This window comes from Somniosus microcephalus, chromosome 17 (genome assembly GCF_052327205.1).
Source record: "Somniosus microcephalus isolate GS21.2 chromosome 17, FLI_Smic_1.0, whole genome shotgun sequence".
Taxonomy (NCBI): domain Eukaryota; kingdom Metazoa; phylum Chordata; class Chondrichthyes; order Squaliformes; family Somniosidae; genus Somniosus; species Somniosus microcephalus.
In genome coordinates, this window is record NC_141003.1 from 57,009,643 (window position 1) to 57,034,910 (window position 25,268).

Below are 25,268 nucleotides of genomic sequence, written 5' to 3' on the forward strand. Positions count from 1 at the left end.
TGCAGCATTGGCACACCCAAGAACAAACTGTCCTTAGCGTCCTTAAAACCTGCTGGTGCACTCTCATCAGCCGTTGCTAATGTTTTTCTAGGAACGTAGCGCCAGAACAGAGCTGTTTCATCAGCATTGTAAATTTGTTCAGGACCGAGGTTTTCATCAGATATTATTTTGGCAAATTCGTCTATGTAATTTTCAGCTGCTTCATGATCAGCAGAAGCTTTTTCACCATAGATTTTCTGATATTTTATACCATGACGCTTCATAAATTTATGCAGCCAACCTTCTGAATATTCACACTCAACTTCAATGTTCAGTTCTTCATGGTATATTCTAGCTTGTTTCATGACCATCAAACCAGTCAGTGGCACACGTTCACCTCTGCGTTGTCGAATCCACTCAATCAGCACACGGTCAAGATCTTCATTTTTTGCTCTATGCAATGTTTTCCTACTTTTCATTAGTTTATGGTCATTACTGTCAGTGTAAAACTTCAACAGCTTGTCTTTCTGTTTCTTTAAGTCATATATGGTGGTAGTTCCCACACCATATTCTTCAGTAAGACGTCGCACAGACACACCACGATCAAGCTTCTGCAATAACTCCACTTTCTGCAATAGCAATAATGAGAGATGCTTCCTTCTCTGCTTCTCACTGTTACCCATAGGGGTATCTGCAGCTCTTTTTAGCATTTTCACAAATCGTAAAAAACCAACAAATATCAAAGAGAGCAGCAGGCGCACGTGTGACAACGCTGAGACACAACTGACGCCTCACACCTGCGTGGGTCAAGCATCGGCCGCGTCGGGTCATGTCGTGCGCACGACTTACGCTCCACGAAAAAACTTTCGGTTTTCAGAGGTTTTCGGAAGTGCAGATAAAGGATAGTCTACCTGTATAATAAATAAACAATGGCCCTAAATTTGCGGTCGGAGGCTTCCCGCGGGGAAATGCCTCCAATCCGCAAATAAAATGCCCGCGTACCTGGTGGTCCAGGAGTTACAGAAACTCTCAAGCGCCCCTGGGACCACGTGGTCCAGCCCAACCAATGACAGAAGAGGATCCCCATTCATGCTTAAGGGAATTCTGTATGTACGGAAACCCCATAAGTATGAATGGGAATACCCAAAAAATACCTCTACACTTCAAATAAATAAATAAATAAAAACCATCACATGTATTTAAAATTAATTAAAATGACAATTAAATATTTAAAACAAAAATTTAATTTTTTGAAAAATAAATTTACATGTTTTAAAGGGGCTAAAAATAACCTTACTCAGGTTTTTAAATGTATAAATTATTGGTAACATTTTGTTTTTCTGATTTTTAAAACTCTTAAAAGCAGGCTTTATGCCTGCTTTTACCAGGTGTAAGAATTTCACGGGCATTCGCTGGGCAGAAGTTGGTCAAGTAGCCCAACTCTATGCCCGCAGTGACCCTTTTCCCGGGGATTCGTGCGATTCTTGACAGATCTCAAGTTCCAGGTTTTCGTGCATGCGCAGCGCATGCCTAAACCCGGAACTTGCGCGGCCCTTACAGGCGCGTGCCCACCTCGTACAAACCCGTAGGGGCTGCAAATTACAGCTCATTAACAACACACTTTAGGGGGATTTTTAACTCCGTTAGAAACCGGGTGGACAAGGAGTGAAAATCGAGCGGCTCTATTTGCTGCTCCTTTCCCGTCTCGTAGCATGTTTCACCCTGCCACCTGACTCAGGCAGGAGCCTAATTAATATATGCTAATCAGTAACCTATGACAAAAATAGGACCACAATGGCACTTTGAAGTTCCTACCATCTCTGGAAAAACAGCCTATGAGTGAATTGGTCCATTTTCCAAAGTAATATTTAAGACATATGGGGGCATGTGCCTCAGAATTAATAAAGGTGATGAATATTCCAAGGACACAAATTACACCAGTATGTACTTTAATGAATGAACAGAAATAAAAACAACACTGGAGTTATTTTCACCTTCACTGCCTGGGCAGTATCCTGGCGGAGCAGATCGCCTATTTGCTTCTTTAGTTATTCAACTGGTTACCATGATGTAAGGGGGGCATCTTTTAACTGGTTTATGGTAATTTGCCTGCCCAGCAGCCTTTGCCTCTGAGCTCTGACCAATTCCAACCTTTTACCTGGTTTACGGTAATTCACCTGGTCAGCAGCCTTTTGCTGCTGCACTCTAAACCAATTTACAAACAGCGGTTTCGAATCGCTACCCCTCCTTCAGTTCTGAGTGGAGGAACTTATAATTAATGATTTTAAAACGGACAAGTGGTTTGGATGAGAGAAAAATCAAGTTTTATTACCTAAATAAACTACAATCAAAAGAATGAACTATACCACACGAACACAGTAATTACAGTAAAACTATATAACAGGGGCTTGCAGACGGCGAAAACGAGGGATAAAATGACTACAATGTTATTTAAACAATCTTAGCAATTCCCTTAAATCACCACCCCAAACTCCTGCTAGGTTGCCTTGTTGAGGAGTCAGAACACCCTGCTCACCTGTGGTCCAGCGAAGTAAAAAAAGAGAGATAGCTTCTCAGCAGCTATCTTATATACCTGGTGAGCCCCCTGCCGTTCTGCCTTGCAAGGGCTGTGTGCAAAATTCCCACCCAAAGGGTCCAATACACAAGAGAAAGCTGTGATTGGCTAACTCAGAGTGGTTGGACTGGGTTAATGTGTCTTCCGGAGCTCCCTGGGCTGAAACAAAAGGGAAATACAACTGCTCTATTGTCCAGAATGCTAGGTGATTTAGACCCATTCAGTTCTTAAACGGTCCCCATTCAAGATCCAAAAGTCACTTATGCAGTTTAGATGTATCCACTCGATATTCAAACAAATGCTAATAGCATTCAATTGCTTTGTAAACAAAGCATTGTCCTGTGGTCATCTGGAAACAGGCATCAATTGTCCTGCTGCAGGGGGGGTGGGGACACCCCTTTGATTGGCAGCTCCATTGAACCTTACTTCCAGACACACAAAGCTGCGTTCCAAGTCCTTTGTCTTCGGCCATGTGGTGCGACAGCCATTTTTATCCCTGGAAATTTAAAAGCACAACGCCCAGGGATTCTTTAATCAAAAAAATTAATCTTCAGAACTGTAAATTATTGCGAATTCTTACAGTCCGCCCTTGGATACTTCCAGCTTGCTTGTAGTATCCTCTTGAAGAAATGAGCAATAATTTCTGACCCCTCACAAACAACCATCCCCTGTATTTACCTAATAGCTATCTGCCACTGATCCCCGTCCCGTCTATTCCCCTTAAATTCAAGTTAAAAAAAATGGTACGGTAGGCATCTTACAGATACTTCAGTTTTCAATAAGGGGTCTCATACCCCTACACGCTTGTAAAATTATACAATGTAAACTAAATTTACAAACACCTTTTACATTATAACTTACTACAAAATGTAATCAAAATGATCCCAAGCACGGAGAGGGTCCTACGCCTCTGCTCAACTTGGGGCTGTAACACAAGATACAAAAAAAATTAAACATTTGAAACAACATGCTTAAATAAAACCCTGACCATCACATGCCGATGATGGGTCACGAAATTCGAGTGGGTATTGCTCCTCCCACCCGGGCAGTAAAAGTACCTTCCACCCCCCGTTGATCGTCTTAAACTATAAAAACAGGCAGAATGGATTTACAGACCAGCCTGCTCCGCCAGCCCCAAGCCATTCCCTTGTCCTTTTGTGGAGGCAGGGTACCCCTCATGTATAAAATTACCTTGGCACAGACCGAGACCGGGGAGTATGGGATCATGACTCCCAGTCCCTCCCCCTCCCGTCTTCCCTCGACTGGCTGCAGAAAAATGATGGGTGCCTGTGTGGTGGCTCTCCCTGGCCCCACACAAACTTGGATCCCAGATCCGGCCACCCACTGATCCTCCCCAGCCACACTTACCCTTTAACCTAGCCCGTGGGCCCCGGGTGAGTTCCTCCCTTCCCCGAACGCACTCACGCGACTCTTGGGTCTCCCCCTCCTCTATGCAATCTTTCCCGGGCCATCACCACCCACCCCTGGGGAACGCGTCCCTATCTGACAAGGCGCCCGTGCTTCCCCATCATGACTCCTCAACAGCGAGGTCTCCCGCAAGTGAACTTCGGTCAGGATAGTGCTGGGTTGGGGGCCGTGCCCCACCCAGCTGGGGCCATCTCCTCCCCGTAGGAAGAGTAGGTGAGTTCCTCCGGACCCTGTCCGGTTTTTCCCGAAGATCGCTGCGGGGTCTCTGGATTCGTCCAGTGGCGAGGCGATCCCCAACATTCCGTATCTTCATTCGGTGCCCAGCTCGGGCTGGGCGAACATGGCTGCTTCATTGTCCAATCTCCTGCAAAAACTTAAATGGACATGCAGCCAGGTCTCTCACTGACCTGCTGCCTTAGGTGGAGACATGGTCGGGTCCCTTGACCTCGGACCAAAATACAAACATTCGGCACACATGTAAACTTAAACTCTTTAAACTTAAACTTAAACCTAGTTATGTCAACAAAACTTAAAATACACCTTAAAAGCACGCTATGCACACCAAAGCTATAACACAGATGCCGCCCGTCTCCGGACGGCCAGACTAAACTCTGGCACTGTCGCAGATTGCTGCTGGCTGCAGCAAAGCTGGACTGCCTCCTATCTCTGGTCCCTCGCACCTTATGGCTGTTGATTGGGGACCCCTGCCCTTTGGCAGCTCCCCGGTTTGGGAGATTGCTCTTTGTGGCAAGTACCCTGGTGACCACCTTTTCTTGGGCTTGCGGGCCCGCTGAGACCTTCTGAGGGGCGTCTCAGTGGGGGAAACTTTGGCTGGCGGACCCTGAGCCAGGGTTGCAGCCCTAGCTGGCTGGGAACCTTCTCCCCCATGTCCAAAACCGGTTACCAGCTCCCCTGCAAGAGGAATTGCTATCCCTGCCCGCCCCCCCCCCCCCCAGGGTCCCACATCATGGGGGGGACCACTCTAGAAGCGGGCTGGGAAGCTGGTCCCTTTAAACAGGCCACTGCACCTGCGTGAATCTGCTGTTCAGAAGACTGGGGGATTCCTGTCTCCAGACCAGCGCCTGTGCATGTGCGGGCAGTTTCAGTGAATGAATGGGCAGCAGCCTGCTGATTTCTAATCCCAGGCTGCTGTTTCTTTGTTTCTGAGCCACCTAACTTGCTCAAATTCGAACTTTTGGCAAAACTAGGGTCCCACTGGGGTAGGGAAGTGTCCCAATTTGTGGGCTGGACAACTTTTCCCTTAGAACAAGCCACAGTGCCTGTCTTTATAGGCTGTGAACTTGAACTTGCATGGACAGCAAACTCATGTTCCCTTACCTGGGTGGAGAAAGAGAGAGAGGCTCACCTGTGATCCCAGGAAGTAAAGAATCACAGAATCTACAGTGCAGATAGAGGCCATTTTGGCCCATCGAGCCTGCACCGACACATATCCCACCCTATCCCCGTAACCCCACGTATTTAATCCCCTAACACTAAGGGTCAATTTATCATAGCCAAATCAACCTAACCTGCACATCTTTGGACTGTGGGAGGAAACCGGAGCACCCGGAGGAAACCCACGCAGACACAGGGAGAATGTGCAAACTAAAGAGAGCGATAGCTTCTCAGCAGCTATCTTATATACCTTGTGAGCCCCCTCCCCCCTCTGCTGTTTGCCTGTCTGGGAAATTCGCGCCCAAAAAGTTCCAATTCACAAGAGAAAAGCTGTGATTGGCTAACTCAAAGTGGTTGGACTGGGTAGTGTGTCTGCACTATGGAGCCGAAATGTTCCCGCCCACTTCCGGAGTACACCTGGGCTAAAACAGAAGAGAAATGCAACAGTCCTATAGCCCAATGCTGGGTGATTTAAAAACCCATTCATTGCTTAAACTGTAGCCTTTCAAAAGTCCATTCCAGAGTTTTAGTCTCTCTGTGTGTCTGAGTAGTTCTGAATGGCTGTGTCAACATAGCAGTTTCAAATCGATTGTCTTGCGGTCAATTCTCAAGTGGGCTAATCTCTTATGTAAATAAACAACTTCAAGTGCTTCTGAAGGAAACTCCCTTTGATTGACAGGTCTGACTCACAGCCCCTGTATCCGCCCACTTTTTCACACAGACATCATTACAAGCTGTACAGGCTTTCCAAACCCCATGGTTCTTGGCCAATGCTTTCTGTGGCCATTTTAAAACCTTTTGTGATTGCCCAAACTCCAGGGAACGATATTAATAAAGTACTGTCTTCGGATGTGTGAATATTTTCCACAGAGCTCCACGACTCCCGTGTTGTCCATGTTCTTTCCATCTCCGAACAGTCTTTTGCGGTTCTGGCACATTTTTAAAACATTGTAGACAAGTCCCATCACCCAATTCTTCGTCCACGATGTGGACCAATATTTTCAAATCTTCAGGGAAAATAGGGGAAATTTTGCAACCCCTACATTCCTGCCTTTTGATACTCCCAACTTGCTTGTAGTATCAACTCGAAGGAGTGAGCAAAATTTTCAGACCCCCTCACAAACAACCATCCCCTGTATTTACCTAACAGCTATCTGCCATTGATCCCCCGAACCGTCCTTTCCCCTAAAATTCGAGAAAACCGTGGTACGGTAGGCATCTTACAGATACATCAGTTTTCAATAAGGGGTCTCATACCCCTACACGCTTGTAAAATTATACAATGTAAACCAAATTTACAAACACCTTTTACATTATAACTTTACAAAATGTAATCAAAATGATCCCAAGCACGGAGAGGGTCCTACGCCTCTGCTCAACTTGGGGCTGTAACACAAGATACAAAAAAACATTAAACATTTGAAACAACATGCTTAAATGAAACCCTGACCATCACGTGCCGATGATGGGTCGCGAAATTCGAGTGGGTATTGCTCCTCCCACCCGGGCAGGAAAAGTACCTTCCACCCCCCCTTTGATTGTCTTAAACTTTAAAACAGGCAGAATGGATTTACAGACCAGCCTGTTCCGCCAGCCCCGAACCGTTCCCTTGTCCCTGTGTGGAGGCGGGGTACCCCTCCTGTTTAAAATATACCTTAGCACAGACCGAGACCGGGGAGCATGGGATCACGACTCCCAGTCCCTCCCCCTCCCGTCTACCCTCGACTGGCTGCAGAAAATGATGGGTGCCTGTGTGGCGGCACTCCCTGGCCCCACACTGATCCGGCCACCCACTCATCCTTCCCAGCCACACTTACCCTCTTTGCCCGTGGGCCCCCGGGTGAGTTCCTCCCTCCCCCGACCGCACCCACACGACTCTTGGGTCTCCCCCTCCCTATACGATCTTTCCCGGGCCATCACCACCCACCCCCGAGGAACGCGTCCCTATCATAAGGCGCCCGTGCTTCCCCATCCTGACTCCTCAACAGCGAGGTCTCCCGCAAGTGAACTTCGGTCAGGATAGTGCTGGGTTGGGGGCCGTGCCCCACCCAGCTGGGGCCATCTCCGCCCCATCTCACAGTCCCTTGCCTCTGTGACTTCCTGCACAAGGCGCTCTATAAATGCCTGGCATTTTGTGACCTCTAGTGTGAGGCGTGCATTCTCCCGCACCCTCATACCACTAGCTCTGGCCTCATACACCTCTCTGAGGCGTTCTACCTCCGCCTGGCATTTTTCAAGCTGGGACTCCCGATTCTTGGCCTCTTCAACCTCCTCCTGCACCCTCTTCTCACCCTTCTTAACCCAGCCACCTATACCATGATAGGTCAGCCTACACGCTGCTGCTAACATCCGCAGGGCTACCCACATACTGAAAACAATGAGAGAAACAAGAGCTGATGCTTTCTCCAGATCCAGACCACTTATTAACTCAAAAACTGCCTCCACTCCTACCTGGCTCGCCATTTGTAAGGGGGGCATCTTTTAACTGGTTTATGGTAATTTACCTGGCCAGCAGCCTTTGCCTCTGAGCTCTGACCAATTCCAACCTTTTACCTGGTTTACGGTAATTCACCTGGTCAGCAGCCTTTTGCTGCTGCACTCTAAACCAATTTACAAACAGCGGTTTCAAATCGCTACCCCTCCTTCAGTTCTGAGTGGAGGAACTTATAATTAATGATTTTAAAACGGACAAGTGGTTTGGATGAGAGAAAAATCAAGTTTTATTACCTAAATAAACTACAATCAAAAGAATGAACTATACCACACGAACACAGTAATTACAGTAAAACTATATAACGGGGTTGCAGACGGCGAAAACGAGGGATAAAATGACTACAATGTTATTTAAACAATCTTAGCAATTCCCTTAAATCACCACCCCAAACTCCTGCTAGGTTGCCTTGTTGAGGAGTCAGAACACCCTGCTCACCTGTGGTCCAGCGAAGTAAAAAGCGAGAGAGATAGCTTCTCAGCAGCTATCTTATATACCTGGTGAGCCCCCTGCCGTTCTGCCTTGCAAGGGCTGTGTGCAAAATTCCCACCCAAAGGGTCCAATACACAAGAGAAAGCTGTGATTGGCTAACTCAGAGTGGTTGGACTGGGTTAATGTGTCTTCCGGAGCTCCCTGGGCTGAAACAAAAGAGAAATACAACTGCTCTATTGTCCAGAATGCTAGGTGATTTAGACCCATTCAGTTCTTAAACGGTCCCCATTCAAGATCCAAAAGTCACTTATGCAGTTTAGATGTATCCACTCGATATTCAAACAAATGCTAATAGCATTCAATTGCTTTGTAAACAAAGCATTGTCCTGTGGTCATCTGGAAACAGGCATCGATTGTCCTGCTGCAGGGGGGGTGGGGACACCCCTTTGATTGGCAGCTCCATTGAACCTTACTTCCAGACACACAAAGCTGCTTTCCAAGTCCTTTGTCTTCGGTCATGTGGTGCGACAGCCATTTTTATCCCTGGAAATTTAAAAGCACAACGCCCAGGGATTCTTTAATCAAAAAAATTAATCTTCAGAACTGTAAATTATTACGAATTCTTACAATGATCCCAGTTGACTTGACTGGGGTCAGAGCCACGATAATCAATTCTGCGTGGTTTCAGCCAGGGTATTGTGGAGTGGCGCAAAAATTTTAGGAAATTCTGGCACAATGTGAATAATGACGTAACTCACTTATGCCATCATTTCCTGGGACTTTTACAGTGCAAAACGAACCCAAAGCCATATATGCACCATTCCAATGGTGCAAGGCTCCAGGAAATTCTGGGCTGATCGTGTATATTCTTAATCTTGTATTGGATTATTACAGTTATTTGTAACACTCAGCTCTGTCATGCAGCAAAACTGTTGATGTCAGCTGAGACCTTTAGTATTAATGTCTAAGCAATGCTGTATTCATTATAATAAGCCGCTTCAAACTCAGAGTTTTCCTTTTTTCTTTTTTGATCTTTTGCAGGTTTTTTCTCACCTTGGAAGAGTTCAAAACAGGTAAGTGCTGCCTTTGGTTTCAGTAAACGTACTGATGCTACTTTTAAATGGATCCAGTTTTCATTGGCGAATAGAACAGCCTAACTAGAAGTATTGCTGTGCTTTGGGGGTAAACAATTGTATCCAGCTAGGAAGGTGATTGAAATAAAATTTTGTTCCTCAAACTAGCAGTTTTAAAACATAAAAACACAATAATAAGAAATAACTAAGAAACACCCTTGTGTATACAAACTCCTCCTTTTGTAACACTTAGGATTTATGGGTTCCTGCACATCATCCACAACCAATCTGCTTCATGGCCTCTGCCCATGTCACTCTGAAACAGGCCTCTAGGAGTTACATGAGAATGGCTAGGCAATGGCTCTCCTTCCCGTTTTCTCTCCTTCCAATTTTTTCTCCTTCCCATTTTCTCCCTTCCCTCTGAGGAAGCATTTGGGGGATTATGGTTGGAAAGCACATTGTATCTGTCTTGATACAGCGCATTAATGCTCTGACATGTTGTATCACTTATAATGTAACTTAACTCTGCAGGTGACTTATCTCTCCCTATCCAAACTGGAAAGAATCTAGGAGTAAAGCTCAACTTTGGCGCGTGCACAAAATGGGCAGTAGCGGATCGGCAGTAGCGTTATGCACCCACCGGATCTGCTACCACCTGTTCTGTGCCCTGCCAAAGCTAAATTTTACCCCCTCTGCTACCTCCCATTACTAGTAGCAAAATCTGTTTTATAATCACCTTTTTCCGCTGACCAAATTCATCAGGAATATGGACTTAAAGGTGTCAGTGTCACTTAAAAGTTGTTTGCTATAGTGGATCTAGCTAGCTGATGAGAACTACTCAGTAATTATTGTATTTACATACTTAGGCTTGTTTTTGATTAATTTTTAGTTACAAAGTAAAGACTTATATTAGAATGTCACTTCCTAGAATTTTATGACACCCATGAAATTCAAATGCTAAACTAATTCACTTGAATCTTTTATTGTCTGAGGTTTAAAAAGTTGTTGCTAGATGATTCTGTGTACACCATTAAATAACCTCAACCTATTTCCTCCAGTGGTTTTCATTCTTTTATTTTTTTTAATCACCTGTGGAGACCAGATTGATTACTCATGGATTGTTCTTCACAGGTGTTTGAAATTTCTAAGCACACACTGTAGAGCAAAGAGGTATCTGAAGTCAGATGGACCTCTTACAATTCCCGTAAACTACAGATTCATTGCATCATTGTTCAATACTTCCATGTGTACAAGAATAACCATTTAAGCCACCTAGTGCTCTATCAAGTTAGTAACTAATTTTTATGAGTCCTGCACACCCATCACCTAATCACCTATGTGCTCACTGACCTCCACTGGATTCCTATTTTCCAGGCATTGATTTCAGAATCCTCATTCTTCTCTTCGAATCTTCAGCTCTTGCGACTCTGATACTCATTCTTCCTTCACACCTCCATCTGCCTTGGTACACTACATTCAAGTGGCAGAACCCTCCACAAGAATCTGTCCCTAAACCTCTTTGCTTTGCGACCTCTCCTTATCTTTATAAGCCTCCTTTGACCATGCTTGCAATCACCTCCCCTAACTTCTCTCATAAAGAAAGACTATGCATTTATATAATACCTTTCACACTCTCAGGACGTTCCAAAGCACTTCAGAGCCCATAAATTACTTCTGACGCGTAATTACTGTTATGTAGGCAGACACACAACCAATTTGTGCACAAGGTCCCACAAATAGCATTGAGATAAATTACTCTTTAGTAGTACTCTTTAGTAGTGTTGGCAGGACACAGGAAAGCTCACCCTGCTTTTCTTCGATTAGTATCATGGGATCTTTTATTTCCAATTGAACTTGTGGATGGGGCCTCAGTTTAATGTCTCATCCAAAAAATGGCACCTACAACAATGCAGCACTCCTTTTGTACTGCACTAAAGTATCAGCCTAGATTTTGTGGTCAAGTTCTGGAGTGGGCCTTGAACCCACGACCTTCTGACTTGGGTGAGAGTGCTACCACTGAGCCAAGCTAATACTTGACTTCTCCTTGGTGTCCAGTGTCCTGTAAAGCACCTGGGAGTGGGACATTTTGTTAAATAGAAGGTGATATATATAAGTGTAAGTTGTGTCCTACAGTATCATGCTACATTTTGTGAAACAGCAGCTTATTCAGCAAAGTTAGACTACAGACCAGTAAATTAATGTGAGCACATGTCTGTCTGTCTCTTCATGTAAATTCAGCCATTGAGCTTTACCAGGTCAGCTGCAGGAACACGAGGATTAAAGGAGGTAAAAGGTACAGATCACTTCAATAAAATCAACTCTCTTGTTAAAATCAAAAGCAGCTCCAACCTACTTATGCTTCCATAATAAGTGAGCCCTTATTTGTCCTTTTTAGTATAAACATTTAACTGAGAATAACTGGAGATTAATAACTAATAACTATAATGTTCAGTGTATTATTGTCAAAATTGTATGTGTTCTTTAAAATTCAGCCTTGTGCCTGTTCTGTAAACCAACTTGCAGCAGATAATTAAAATTTTTAAATATCCTCATCTATTCATGAGAAATGTTTTTTCTTTAAGCAGAATAATTTGGATCAAACATGTGAGAATGTGATGTATTTTTGGGTGGCGTGGATAGAAAAAATCACCTTAAAATAAAAATTATTGTACACTATTAAAGAAATATTGTGCATCTAAAATGAAACATTAATACAAGGTTTTAGCATATTGTGATCTTTATCACATATAAAGATGCTTCATATTTTTCATATTAATCAGCATTTTGGTAGCAGTGGCTCTAAAATATGATCTATAAAAAATCTCTGACAGTAAGCCATGAAAAGTATAATTTTTAGTATTTTTTAAAAAGTGATTTTCTTAACTTTAATCAGCAGCTTTTCTCTGTTTTGATTTACAGTATCTAGAGAAAGTAGCTAGCATTTTTTATCTTGTACTGTTATAGAAGAGTGTCTTCTTTGAATGTTCAACAATTCTGTTTACAATAAATCTAGTTCTCATTCATGCAGTGAACCCTATCAAATCTTAAGAGTGTAGATCCTGTTTTAACTGTTTGCTAATTCACTGTAGGCAGCCATCTGCACAGAAAAAAATGCTTTTACTGATACATTTTATTTATAGACTGACTGAGGACCTAGTACTTTCGTTTAACTGAATCTAATGAACTCATTTAGCATTAGGTTCAAACGCAAATCATTCAGAAAAAATGTGTTTGAAGCTTTTTGAAGATTTGAAACCATCCTAAAGTGCCCCTATTTAAATATTTACTCATTTTCTAATGATAAGTAAGCTGGTAAAGCAACCATTGACCCATTCAAATAGGTTTTAGATCCAACTGAACAGTGCTTGCTGGTGCTCATTTATTACCTCAGCCACTATTCAAAAAGGGGGGTAGGGAAAAAGCAGGTAATTACAGACCTGTAAGCCTTACATCAGTTGTGGGCAAAATGCTGGAGTCCATCATTAAGGATGAAATAGCGGAGCACTTAGCAAATGGGGACAGGATAGGACAGAGTCAACATGGATTTACAAAGGGTAAATCGTGCTTGACTAATCTATTGGAATTTTTTGAGGGAGTAACTGGTAGAATAGATGGGGGAGAGCCAGTAGATGTGGTGTACCTGGACTTCCAAAAGGCCTTCGACAAGGTCCCACATAAAAGATTAGCATGGAAAATTGAGGCTCATGGGATAAAGGGGAAAGTTTTGGCGTGGATAGGGAACTGGCTGTCAGATAGAAAACAGAGAGTTGGAATAAACGGCTCATTTTCTGAATGGCAGGCAGTAACAAGTGGGGTACCACAGGGATCTGTCCTGGGCCCCCAGCTGTTCACAATTTACATTAATGACCTGGATCAGGGAGTCGGATGCAGCATTTCCAAATTTGCAGACGACACTAAACTAGGAGGTGGGGTGGGCTCAGAGGAAGAGACCAGGAAGCTCCAGAGCGATTTGGACAGACTGGGCGATTGGGCGGATAAATGGCAGATGCACTATAATGTGGACAAGTGCGAAGTTATCCACCTTGGGTGCAGGAACGGGAGGGCAAATTATTATTTAAATGGCAATAGATTGGGAGAGGGGGAAGTACAGAGAGACCTGGGTGTTCTTGTACACCAGTCACTGAAGGCGAGCATGCAGGTGCAACAGGCGGTCAAGAAGGCAAACGGTATGCTGGCCTTCATAGCAAAAGGGTTAGAATACAGGAACAGGGATACCTTGCTGCAGCTGTACAGGGCACTGGTGAGACCACACCTCGAGTACTGTGTACAGTTTTGGTCGCCTCATCTGAGGAAGGATGTTCTTGCCATGGAGGGGGTGCAGCGGCGATTCACCAGGCTGATACCAGGAATGGCGGGAATGACCTATGAGGAGAGACTATGTAGTTTAGGGATGTACACACTGGAGTTTAGAAGATTGAGAGGGGACCTCATAGAAGTGTATAAAATTCTGACAGGTCTAGACAGACTGGATGCAGAAGGAATGTTTCCCTTGGCGGGTGAGAACAGAACTAGAGGACATAATTTAAGGATAAGGGCTAAACCATTTAGGACAGAGATGAGGGGGAATTTCTTCACTCAGAGAGTGGTGAACCTGTGGAACTCATTGCCACAGAGGGCAGTGTACGCCAGCTCATTAAATATATTTAAGAGGGAATTAGATATATTTCTACGGGCAAAAGGGGTTAAGGGTTACGGAGAGAAGGCGGGGACGGGATACTGAATTAAAGGATCAGCCATGATCTCATTAAATGGCGGAGCAGGCACGAAGGGCCGAATGGCCTACTCCTGCTCCTATCTTCTATGTATCTATGTATCTATGTATGCCCTTTTCCTCCACTTGAAGATCTCCTATTCACGGTATTTTTTTTATAAACAGCAACAACTTGTATTTATATAGTGCCTTTAACGTAGTAAAACGTTCCAAGGCGTTTCACAGGAGTGTTATAAGACAAAAAGTTAACACTGAGCCACATAAGAAATTAGGGCAGATGACCAAACGCTTGGTCAAAGAGGTAGATTTTAAGGAGCGTCTTAAAGAAGGAAAGAGAGGCAGAGAGGTTTAGGGAGGGAGTTCCAGAGCTTGGGGCCTAGGCAGCTGAAGGCACGGCCACCGATGGTTGGGTGATTATAATCAGGGACGCTCAAGAGGGCAGAATTTGAGCAGCGCAGATATCTCGGGGTTGGTGGGGGGGGGTGGGTTGTGTGGCTGAAGGAGATTACAGAGATCGGGAGGGATTTGAAAACAAGGATGAGAATTTTGAAATTGAGGCGTTGCTTAACCAGGAGACAACGTAGGTCAGCGAGCACAGGGGTGATGGGTGAACGTGACTTGGTGTGAGTTAGGACACGGGCAGCTGAGTTTTGGATGACCTCAAGTTTACGTAGGGTAGAATGTGGGAGGCCGGCCAGGAGAGCATTGGAATAGTCAAGTCTAGAGGTAACAAAGGCATGGATGAGAGTTTCAGCAGCAGCTGAGCTGAGGCGGGGCAGAGACGGGCAAAGTTGCAGAGGTGGAAATAGGCGGTCTCAGTGGCATATGTGGTCGGAGGCACATTTTAGGGTCAAATATGATGCCAAGGTTGCGAACAGTGTGGTTCAGCCTCAGATCGATGCTAGGGAGAGGGATGGAGTTGGTGGCTAAGGAGCGGAGTTTGTGGCGGGGACCGAAGACAATGGCTTCGGTCTTCTGAATATTTAATTGGAGAAAATTTCTGCTCATCCAGTACTGCATGTCGGACAAGCACTGCGTCAATTTAGAGACCGTGAGAGGTCAAGAGAAGAGTCAGTGAGGTAGAGCTGGATGTCGTCAGCATACATGTGGAAACTGACGCCGTGTTTACAGATGATGTCGCTAAGGGGCAGCATATAAATTACAAATAGGAGGGGGCCAAGGATAGATCCTTGGGGGACACCAGAGGTAACGATGTGGGAGTGAGAAGAGAAGCCATTGCAGGTGATTTTCTGGCTACGATTAGATAGATAAGAATGGAACCAGGTGAGTGCAGTTGGACGATGGTGGGGAGGCGTTTCAGGAGGATGGAGTTGTCAACCGTGTCAAAGGCTGCAGACAGGTCAAGAACGACGAGGAGGGATAGTTTACCCTTGTCACAGTCACAAAAGATGTCATTTGTGACTTTGATGAGAGCCGTTTCGGTACTGTGGCAGGGGCAGAAACTGGATTGGAGAGATTCAAACATGGTGTTCTAGGAAGGATGGGCATGGATTTGGGAAGTGACAACACGTTCAAGGACTATAGAGAGGCAAGGGAGGTTGGAGATGGGGCGGTAGTTTTCAAGGACGGAGGGGTCAAGGGTTGTTTTTTTGAGGAGAGGTGTGATGACGGCAGATTTGAAGGAGAGGGGGCAGTACCTGAGGGGAGCGAACTGTTAACAATGTCAGCTAATATGGGAGCCAGAAAGGAAGTTGGGTGGTCAGCAGTTTAGTGGGAATAAACTACAACTTGGCTATTTTTACAAAACACTGGAAGCAGAAACCTCCTGTTCAGTGCTATGTGAGGTGGGCATCCTGTCACAAAATTGCACTTTTTTGCTAATTAAAATGCGAATTTGCCCTACTGTTCCAAAGTGCTGGCTACGCCTTACTTAGATTTGCACTGAATTTACCTGTATGATTTAGAAATTATCGACCAATACTGCGCAGAGCCTATCCCCCTCCCCCGCGCCCCCCCCCCCCCCTCAAAAACTACAGAATTCAAACAGGTGAAACAAGAAGTAAAGAGTAGCCGAGATCTAGGAACAGTTGCAGATCTGGGCTCCAGCAACATCATTGGAAAACAGCAGAAATTTCAGCCAGATGCCTGTGAAAAAAATGATCTTCAGCTAGGAGTCAGTGAGAGAGCAAGCTTCACTCATGGAGATGGAGCTTCAGACAGCAGCCAGTGAAATGGGGAGCCTCGTTGAGCAAGAAAATTTCAGCCTGCAACCAGCAAAAGAGGAATCTTTATCTAGTGGCTAGTGGGAGGGAGGTAAGTGTGCCGAGTGAGGGAGAAAGATGAATACAGCCAGCAAGGGGGGAGAGGAGTAAATTGGGCAGGTGAGAAGGAGAGAGGTAAATGTGGCCAGTAGGAGAAAAGGAGCAAAATCAGCCAGCTCCAAATGAGACAGGTAGTGAGTTTACTCAGTAGAAAAGAATATGTTATGGGCTGAATTGTTGCCACCTCCTTCCTCTTTGCTAGAACTGATTGCAAATCTGTCTTTTGAAACAGCATATAAATTAGGAAAACCCTGATGCTCTTCTGTCCTGGACTTTTTGTGGTTTATACCATGACTTTCTATTAAAAAGACACTCATAAGGGGAGAGGGGAAGAATTGGAGAGTGAGGGAGAATTGAGACAGGGAAGTTTAAACATACAGGATAAAGAGAGAGAAAAGTTTGGAAGATAGAGAAGTTTGGACACACAGGCACATAGGGAGAGAGAAAAATTGGCAGTCAGAGAAACAGAAAGAAGTTTAGACACACGGGGCGATTTTCTGACGTCTTTGGAGGTGGGAAAGGCGGGAAAATCAGAAACAATGAGGGCGGGTTCAAAACCCGCCTCCATGGGATTTTGCCGGTGCCGGTTTTGGAGGGCGGGAAACGATCCCGCCTCCAGCTGGCCATAGCGCTAGTTAACATCATTAAATGCTCGTTAAGGGCCTCTCTAAGCCTATTTTGAGAGGCCCTCGTGATTTTTCGAGCATTTCGGCGTGTTCCACAACCCTCCTAAACCACGCCAGCTAAACCTGGCGGGTTGACTAGTGGGTGGTCTCCTCACAGCTGCAGGTCCAACTATACATCATTTATTTCATCAAGGATTAGTTGCAGGTGCCAGAACTTTGCTTTAAAAGGTCTTTGAGCACTTTTAGAAGGCCTTCCAAAGTCAGAGATGCTGCAGCTTGAATCTATCAACTGTGGGACCTCCTTGGAAGACCCTCTCCCCGCTTGCAATGAGCGCTTCCCTAACGGAGGCATCTGCAAGCAGCATGGGAACCATTCGTTTTCTTTCTCCATGGACCTCAGGTGAGGATGAGGAGCATCCACGGCAACAGCAGAACCAGGCAGTTCAGGAGCAACAACAGCAGGGGCCCCAACCTCCTGCTCAGGCAGCTCAGCAGCAACAGCAGCAGGAACCCCAATCTCCTGCTCAGCCACCTGATGCTGCACAGGGCAGAAGGTGCCAGCGCATCGAGGCACCTCGCCGCAGGAGATACCCCCGACAGAGGGTTTACAGACAGAGGATAAGCTACCTCAACATGAGTGAGCAGCAGCGCCAAAGGAGGCTGCGACTTTCGCAAGAGGTTGTCCGAGAGATCTGCGGACTGCTGCAGCAAGACCTGGTGCCCAGAGGAACGGGTGGACACCCTATACCAGTGGCTGTCAAAGTCACCACCGCACTCAACTTCTTTGCCTCAGGCTCCTTCCACGGATCATCAGCAGACATCTCCCAGTCGGCCACCCATAGTTGCATCACGCAGGTTACCGATGCCCTTTTTGCTAAGGCCCACAATTACATCCAGTTCTCAAGGGATCAAGCAGGTATAACTGCCCGTTCGGTTGGCTTTGCAAATATGGCAGGCATGCCTATGGTGCAGGGCATCATAGACTGCACACATGTGGCCCTTAGGGCACCCCATCGCAACCCAGCTATCTTTGTCAACCGAAAGGGCTTCCACTCCCTCAACGTACAGCTGGTGTGTGACCACAACAAGGAGTTTTTGCATGTTTGCGCCAGGTTCTGTGGTAGTTGCCATGACTCTTTCATCCTGCGGCACTCTAGTGTTCCTCCGCTTTTCAATTCGCCAAACCAGCTTAACAGATGGCTCCTTGGTGACAAAGGCTATCCCCTGAAGAAGTGGCTAATGATGCCGATCAGGAGGTCAGATAACAAGGCTGAAGAGCGCTACAACGCCAGCCACACTTTGACCAGGTCCATCATTGAGCAAACCATTGGGTTGTTGAAGATACGCTTCCGTTGCCTTGACCGATCAGGTGGAGCCCTGCAGTATACACCATACAGGGTCTCCAAAATGGTCGTGGTCTGCTGTGCACTGCACAACCGCACAGCGTCATGGCTTGCAGCTTCCTGATGAGCAAGTGGCTCAGTTCCAGCCCTCCTCAGATGAGGCTCTGGAGGAGGAGGAGCAGGAGGAGGTCAGAGTGCCAGTGTATCAACCAGCAGCAGCGGCAGCACGCGAGCACATGGCTACCCGGGATGCAAGGGATGAACTTATCCTGGCCAGATTTGCATAGGTTGCCCAAGTTAGCACATGTCCTTGGCTCCATCCTAAGACATCATTGACAACGGACATGACTCTCTGGCCTCCTTTCACTCAGGCCACCAACCTGACAACGCAAGTGTGACGGAGCCCGCAATGTAGAGCTGCCCAAGGCCATAATGCCAACATTTTGGCATCAAATCATTTTAATGTTTTCCAACAGGGATGGTATTTCATCAATACACAGAAACAGTCTCCCAATCTGCACACACATCTGGAGGCTATACCCCTTGCCAACTGGACCCGCCCAGCCTTGGTTTCTTTGGGAGGCCTCTTCCTCCCAGATGAGAGAAAGAGCACCTCCCTGCTAGCTGTCACCCCATCAAACAACATTTGCAGCGCCTCATCTGAGAGCCTTGGGGAGGCCCTTGCCTTGGAATTGGACATAGTAGTTTCTCAGAATATGTTGCAGGTGGCGCAGCATAGGCAGAAATCCTGTGGAATTAGCCAAGGCAGCAAGAAGCCATAAAATCAGACTGGAAAAGTGATGTCAGCAGAGGCGATTTTCAGTCCCAAAACACTAATTGACCAAGTGGCCAATCAGGGGAAAATCGCAAATTTTTGAAAACTATCAGTGGAGGCAGGTTTCAAACCCACCCAAACTGAAACCCGCCTCCAGTGAGAAAATCACCCCACAGAGAGAGAACCACAGATATACACAGAATATATTATATATAATAGAGAGAGAGAGAGAGAACAACAGGTGCACATAGGGCAGAGATTGATTTTGATCATTTATTTCTCATGTGAGTGAACCACAGATTCAGGATTTTGCTCCAGCAAAATTAGGGTATCCCCACCCTACTATGTCACCTGTTAAGGTGCTATAGGGCTTACCTGGTCTTCTAGATTGCAGATGGGCTGCATGTATTTTGCAAGCCCCAGCATTACTATTCAGCTGGATCTAAACCAAAACTGACTATAGTTTGACCTTTAAAGGCTAGTTTTGATCCTGCCAGGGAAGATGGAGAAAGGAATAATTGCAGTAAAAAGTTAGGATTGCCTAACTGTTGGTATAGTGCCCGCATGGAGATCAACTATTACCAGGATGGAATAATGCAGATCTGTGATTCTTTTTTAGTGACTTATTATCTTGGAAGAGTTGAATTAATGCAATAATCATCTGTACAGTCATTCTATTGCTATATACCCAAATGATAAGTTCAGTTACAGTAGTTATTTCTAACTTAGAAATTTCTGATCGCACCACCCCTTTAAATTAATTCAGATTTGGTATACTGTGTTAAAGTGAAGCATGATTTTACATTTGCACTGGCACTAAACTGCTTATGGCATTGATAGTGGTGACCAAACAACACTTGGTTACAGACAGGATATTATGCTTAGTCTTTTGAGGAGGGCAGGGTTATTTATACTGAATGTCAATTGTCACTCCTGGTGCTATCAATCAATTCTACATATTATTAAACATTTTAAAAATTGTATAATTGATGGCACCAGGAGTGACAATTAATGTGTCTTCTAACTGTATAAATAAGACAACACTGCACCAAAAAAAAGTCAACAACGTGCTCCAGCCTTTTAAGAAGCAAGCCCTATTCAAAAAGCAAAACCTTTAGGGAATGGTCATTCGAGCTGCCAACACTCAGTTTTTCCCCCCCGTGCTGCTGAATAAAATGTCAGCTGTATGCTGCAAAGTTCCTGAAACCACATTATCTCGGAATTTAAATATTTAAAAGACAGCACTGACTGATATGGTTTGTACTGATATAAAATCATAATTTTTTACTATCACATAGAGATAGGCTTTTATCAGTCATTGAGCATAGGGCCTGTTCCTGCATATAACTTGTAGCCCAGTCTCATTATTTGGAATTCCTTTTCCTCAGGATATTTTAATATATTTCTTATTGGAAAACTCCAACACATTAAAATATATGTACAGTGAGAAACCATGTAAGCTCTTTCTAGATTGTTAACCTGTTGAATGACTTGTATATAATTATATGTATTCTACAGTACAACCATTACTAAATTTAAATTTATGGCATGTTTAGCATAAAACTATTGCATTGAATGGTAAAGAGAAAATATTTCAGAGATTTTATTTTGTCAGAAGATGTATTTGCATTTTCTGTTCACAGCAAATGGTACAGTGGGCCGTAAATATGCACATGAATGCCCATTGACAATCCCTAACTTTTACATATGGGACTGTATTCTTCACAAGATCAATCAAGTGTCAGGCATGTAGCCTTGGTGCAAAGAAAACAAAATTACTTGTTTATATCAAAAATCAGAAAGATGCTTCTTCCAAGTGACTACGTAGCTTCAGAGGCACAGTGCCAGTTTATTTACTTTTAAGCTTCAACAAGTAGTTGGAGCCAGCTTTTTGAATGTTCACACAATGCGACTGTCATTTGGAGATGTCCTGCAAAGGTCAGACACATCTCCACAGGGAGGGAGGGAGAGAAGGGAAAGGAATCAGGTTTAGTGTCACCCTGGGCTTTGACTGCCCTATAACACTGCCATTGACAGAGGCCCAGAAAGCAGCTTTCCCAAATGCTTTAGACTTGGGAATCAGAAGTACAATATTAAAATTTGCGGATGACACCAAATTGGGGGGTATAGTTAATACTAAGGAAGACTGTGACAAAATACAAGAAGATGTTAACAAATTTGCAGAATGGGTATGTAAATAGCAAATTAATTTCAATATAGATAAGTGTGAGGTGTTGCATTTTGGTAGAAGGAATAAGGAGGCCACCTACTCATTGGAAAATAAGAGCCTAAATGGGGTCGAGTCGCAAAGGGATCTGGGGTATAGATTCCGAAATCATTAAAAGTAGCAAGGCAGGTTAACAAAGCCATAAAAAGTGCAAACAAACCACTAGGGTTCATTTCTAGAGGAATAAAATTCAAAAGCAGAGAAGTTATGTTAAACTTATATAGAATCTTGGTTTAAACCACACTTGGAGTGCTGTACACAGTTCTGGTCTCCATATTCTAAAAAGAATATAGAAGCACTGGAGAAAGTGCAAAAAAGATTTACAACTATCAGGAAAGACTGAACCAGCTGGGGCTCTTTTATCTAGAAAAGAGCAGACTGAGAGGTGACCTGATAGAGGTCTTTAAAATTATGATGGGTTTGATTGGGTAGACGTAGAGAAGATGTTTCCACTTGTGGGGGAGTCTAAAACTAGGGGCAGTAAACACAAGATAGTCACTGATGAATCCAATAAGGAATTTAGGGGAAACTTCTTTACTCAGAGGGTGGTGAGAATGTGGAACTCACTACCACGTGGAGTGGTTCAGCCGAATAGCATAGATGCATTTAAGAGGAAGCTAGATAATTACATGAGGGAGATAGAAAGAACGATACGTTGATAGGGTGAGATGAAGTAAATGTGGAGCATAAACACCGGCAAAGACCTGTTGGGCCAAATGGCCTGTTTCTGTGCTGTAAAATTCTATGTAAATGACATAACTTGAACGAGGAGACAGCGGATGCCTGGCACCATCGAACCATGTATCGGCAGGTGTCCATATCCAGTTTGGGAGAAAATAGGCAAAAAGCAGTGTAAACATCAGCTGCAATATTTTTTTAACACATTTATGTTTGTTTGTTTCAGACTTTAGATAGATGGGAGAATCAGGGCAGCCCTCATACAAACTTCCCGGCACCACCCCTACCACAGACTCTCCCCTTCCCACCTAATGTCCACAGGGCTTCTTTCCCTGACTCTTCTGATGGATTTGATCAAAGAAAACCTGATCCGTATGAAGTATATGAGAAGTCGAGAGCTATCTATGAGAGTAGGCGTAAGTAAAGTCCTTGCCTTTTTTTTTACTGCAGGAAAATAGCTATTAATAACTGACTGCCAGCTGTTTGACCATCTCCTGATAACATTTTCTGTTGTCACATCTTCTTTAAATGGAGTAGACATACAATAACCTTTTAAGAGTTCAATTGATGTGCAGTCTGACACACAACATATTTATGCATCACAGCCATGTGGTTAATTTTACTTGTTTAAAAATTCAGTTTTAAAAGATCTTGGTTTATTTAAATATCCAGATGTTTACTAATATATTTCTTGAATAACTGCCAAAAAATGCACCCTCTTCCTTTGAAAACAGTAAGGTAAAAGGTAAGGTATTTGTTTTGAATATATAACATTACCTTTATTACAAACGACAGTAACATCAGAATCTTTTTATCAGCCATCTGTATAGATTTATTGAAACATTTTCATAATCTCTGTTTGAGTAGAGTGTGGAATAATTTTCTTACAAGCAGTGCATTGATACATTTAGTAACACTTCCTGAACAATTTCTAACTAGGCCTCTGATGGTTAAAACTAATACAGAAGGACGCTCGAGTAACTATTGGCAACATGAAATATGTCTCTACATGAATGCATAGTTTTGTTTAATTCCACATTTTCCTGTACAGAGCAAATGCCACCAAGGACTGCATATCGGGCTGATTCTTCTGGCAAGTACTTTAGCATTCATCATTCTGTGGCTTAAATGTAGTTCCCCATTCGTCTGGATATTGTGATTGTCTAATCAGTCGTCTGGTTGCAGCCAACTATTTCTGCACGATCATTTACTTTCTCCTGTTGTCCTTTATTCTAACAATGACTGGTCTGAAGCATTGTAAATAACAACAGCTACAAACAGAGAAGCCTTAACTAATCATTTTGTCCATTGGTGCAAATTTCATACCCATTTGATGAAAAGCTTCAGTTTTCCACAATGACTTAATGAGGCAGTAGTAAAATTGCACTCTATGCACACAATTTATTAGAGTCGCAAATCTGATGTCTGGCAGAGACCGTGCTCAAACTGTAGTGAAATGTGTGGGAATTCTGCCAGTTCTCAACCGGTTATTTAATGAGACAGCCCAAAGCATTCCTCTAGGCTAAAGGTCTGGCACACCAAGAACAATGTTATACTTACTGGAAACACTGTACAACACTACAGAATGTCTTGGAGTGTCTAAATTTATCAGGTTATCATGGACCTGTGAAATTTTTGCAGTGAGGTAAATGAAAATGCCAAACTTCAATGATCCTGGAATTCAGAAGATTGACTCCGACGCTATCAATGCACAATGAATGTGGTGCTGAATTGAGCACTAGATTCATAGTAATGAAAATTGACATAGCTATATGCTTTGAGACCCACCAAATAAATGGCTTGACTTGGAGCATTCATGCATTGAACAGCTCAGTGCAACATCCCAGAAACCAGTGCATGTATTGTGAGATCATAACACCTGTAAAACGGTCCTTTATATTTACCAGCTCGCTCCTAAACACGATTCCTCCTCCCATTTTCCGAGCCAGTCTGAGTGAGTAGTTTCAAATGAGTGAATTGGACCTCATGTACTGCATGCTCCAAAAATCCACACCACCGTTCTGTACGCAGTGTTACGTGTCGCACATTTGTGCCTGCACAGTGCAATGGCAGTCAGTTGTTGGAGGAAATTATAGTGTTTTTAATTTAGGTAAGTATATAACTGCCAGCACATGTGTGAGGCAGTGCTTTAAAACACATTTACTATAATAGAAGCATAGTAGTGTCATGTATAGGAAAGGGTTCAATTGACATCATAATCTGTGGTCACAAAAAAATTCATGGGCACCTTCTGCTGCCTGCATTATTTATTATCTGTCTACAACTTGGATTTAACCTGTCTTCACAGACAACTGGAGAACCACCATGCTAATCCTTGGGTTTGTGAAATTATTTGAGGTATCACCTAAGGCACCCAATTTGAAATAAAAATCCCATTTTTAGCACAAATGGTGACTTGTACGTTCAAATAATTAAGGAACAAGTGGAAGGTTTTCACTGTAGATAAACCAAAGTGACTAGAAAAGGCTCCTTTGTGGAACAACCTAATTTCAGTACTATGTGTCCTACAAGCTGATTGGTTAATCACACATGTCAACCACCTCAATCACAAATCATCAACTTACCAAACCGCATCCTGCTTGCTGATTGCTGTTTTCTGACAAAGCAACAGGGAGGTCCTAGAAAAAAACTATTGTTTATTTTTAGCAGGTTAAATAACTGACTACCTGCCAAATGCAAGTTATAAAGCTCAAACCTTGCATTGAATTAAAATGTTGTAGGAGATGCATGGACAGATTTGATGCATCATCCCTCATAAGATGTTCAGGTCATAAACTTGACCTTTTTATTCATGCTGCTTGAATTATACATCTATAAATACATGCTTAAAATGCCAACTCTGGTGTGCTCAAAATTGTACGCTGCCTTTGTGCAAATAGATGTGATAAATATTAAATCCTGGAATCAGGACATGGATTCTATCTGGAGAAGTTGCTGATTATGTTTAGATGGAATAAAGGGGGGTTCAGATGAGCTGATCATTTTTGTTGAAGTCATGACGAAGTTTCACTAAGCCTTAGAGACTAAGCTTCCATTTGTTGCCAGCTGCTGTGAATTCAGAAAGATCAAAGCCAGTGACAGAACCCAAGAAGTTCCATCACCGTTCAATACTCAGAATATTTGAATTTTTTGAAGCACTTCTACTCTTAACACAAGAGTAAAAGCTATAGCCTACAGCGAGCAGGATCCTTGTTTGGTTCTTCCAGTTTTT

General features: G+C 43.9%; 1 protein-coding gene across 29 annotated transcripts in view; it reads left to right on the top strand.

Moving 5' to 3' along the window:
- The window catches only part of magi2a (membrane associated guanylate kinase, WW and PDZ domain containing 2a), an 888,182-nt gene that overhangs the window by 772,196 nt on the left and 90,718 nt on the right, over positions 1–25,268 (top strand). For 26 of the 29 annotated variants that reach the window (XR_015081568.1, XM_086010373.1, XM_086010375.1 and 23 more), the window contains 3 exons: positions 9,342–9,373; positions 22,263–22,452; positions 23,088–23,129. Coding sequence is in view for 28 of the 29 variants with exons in the window: in XM_086010373.1 (XP_085866499.1) it covers positions 9,342–9,373; positions 22,263–22,452; positions 23,088–23,129 (264 nt within the window). In the remaining variant the exon portion in view is untranslated. The remainder of the gene's footprint in view (positions 1–9,341; positions 9,374–22,262; positions 22,453–23,087; positions 23,130–25,268) is intronic. The other 3 variants (XM_086010378.1, XM_086010387.1, XM_086010402.1) reach the window with 1 other exon arrangement.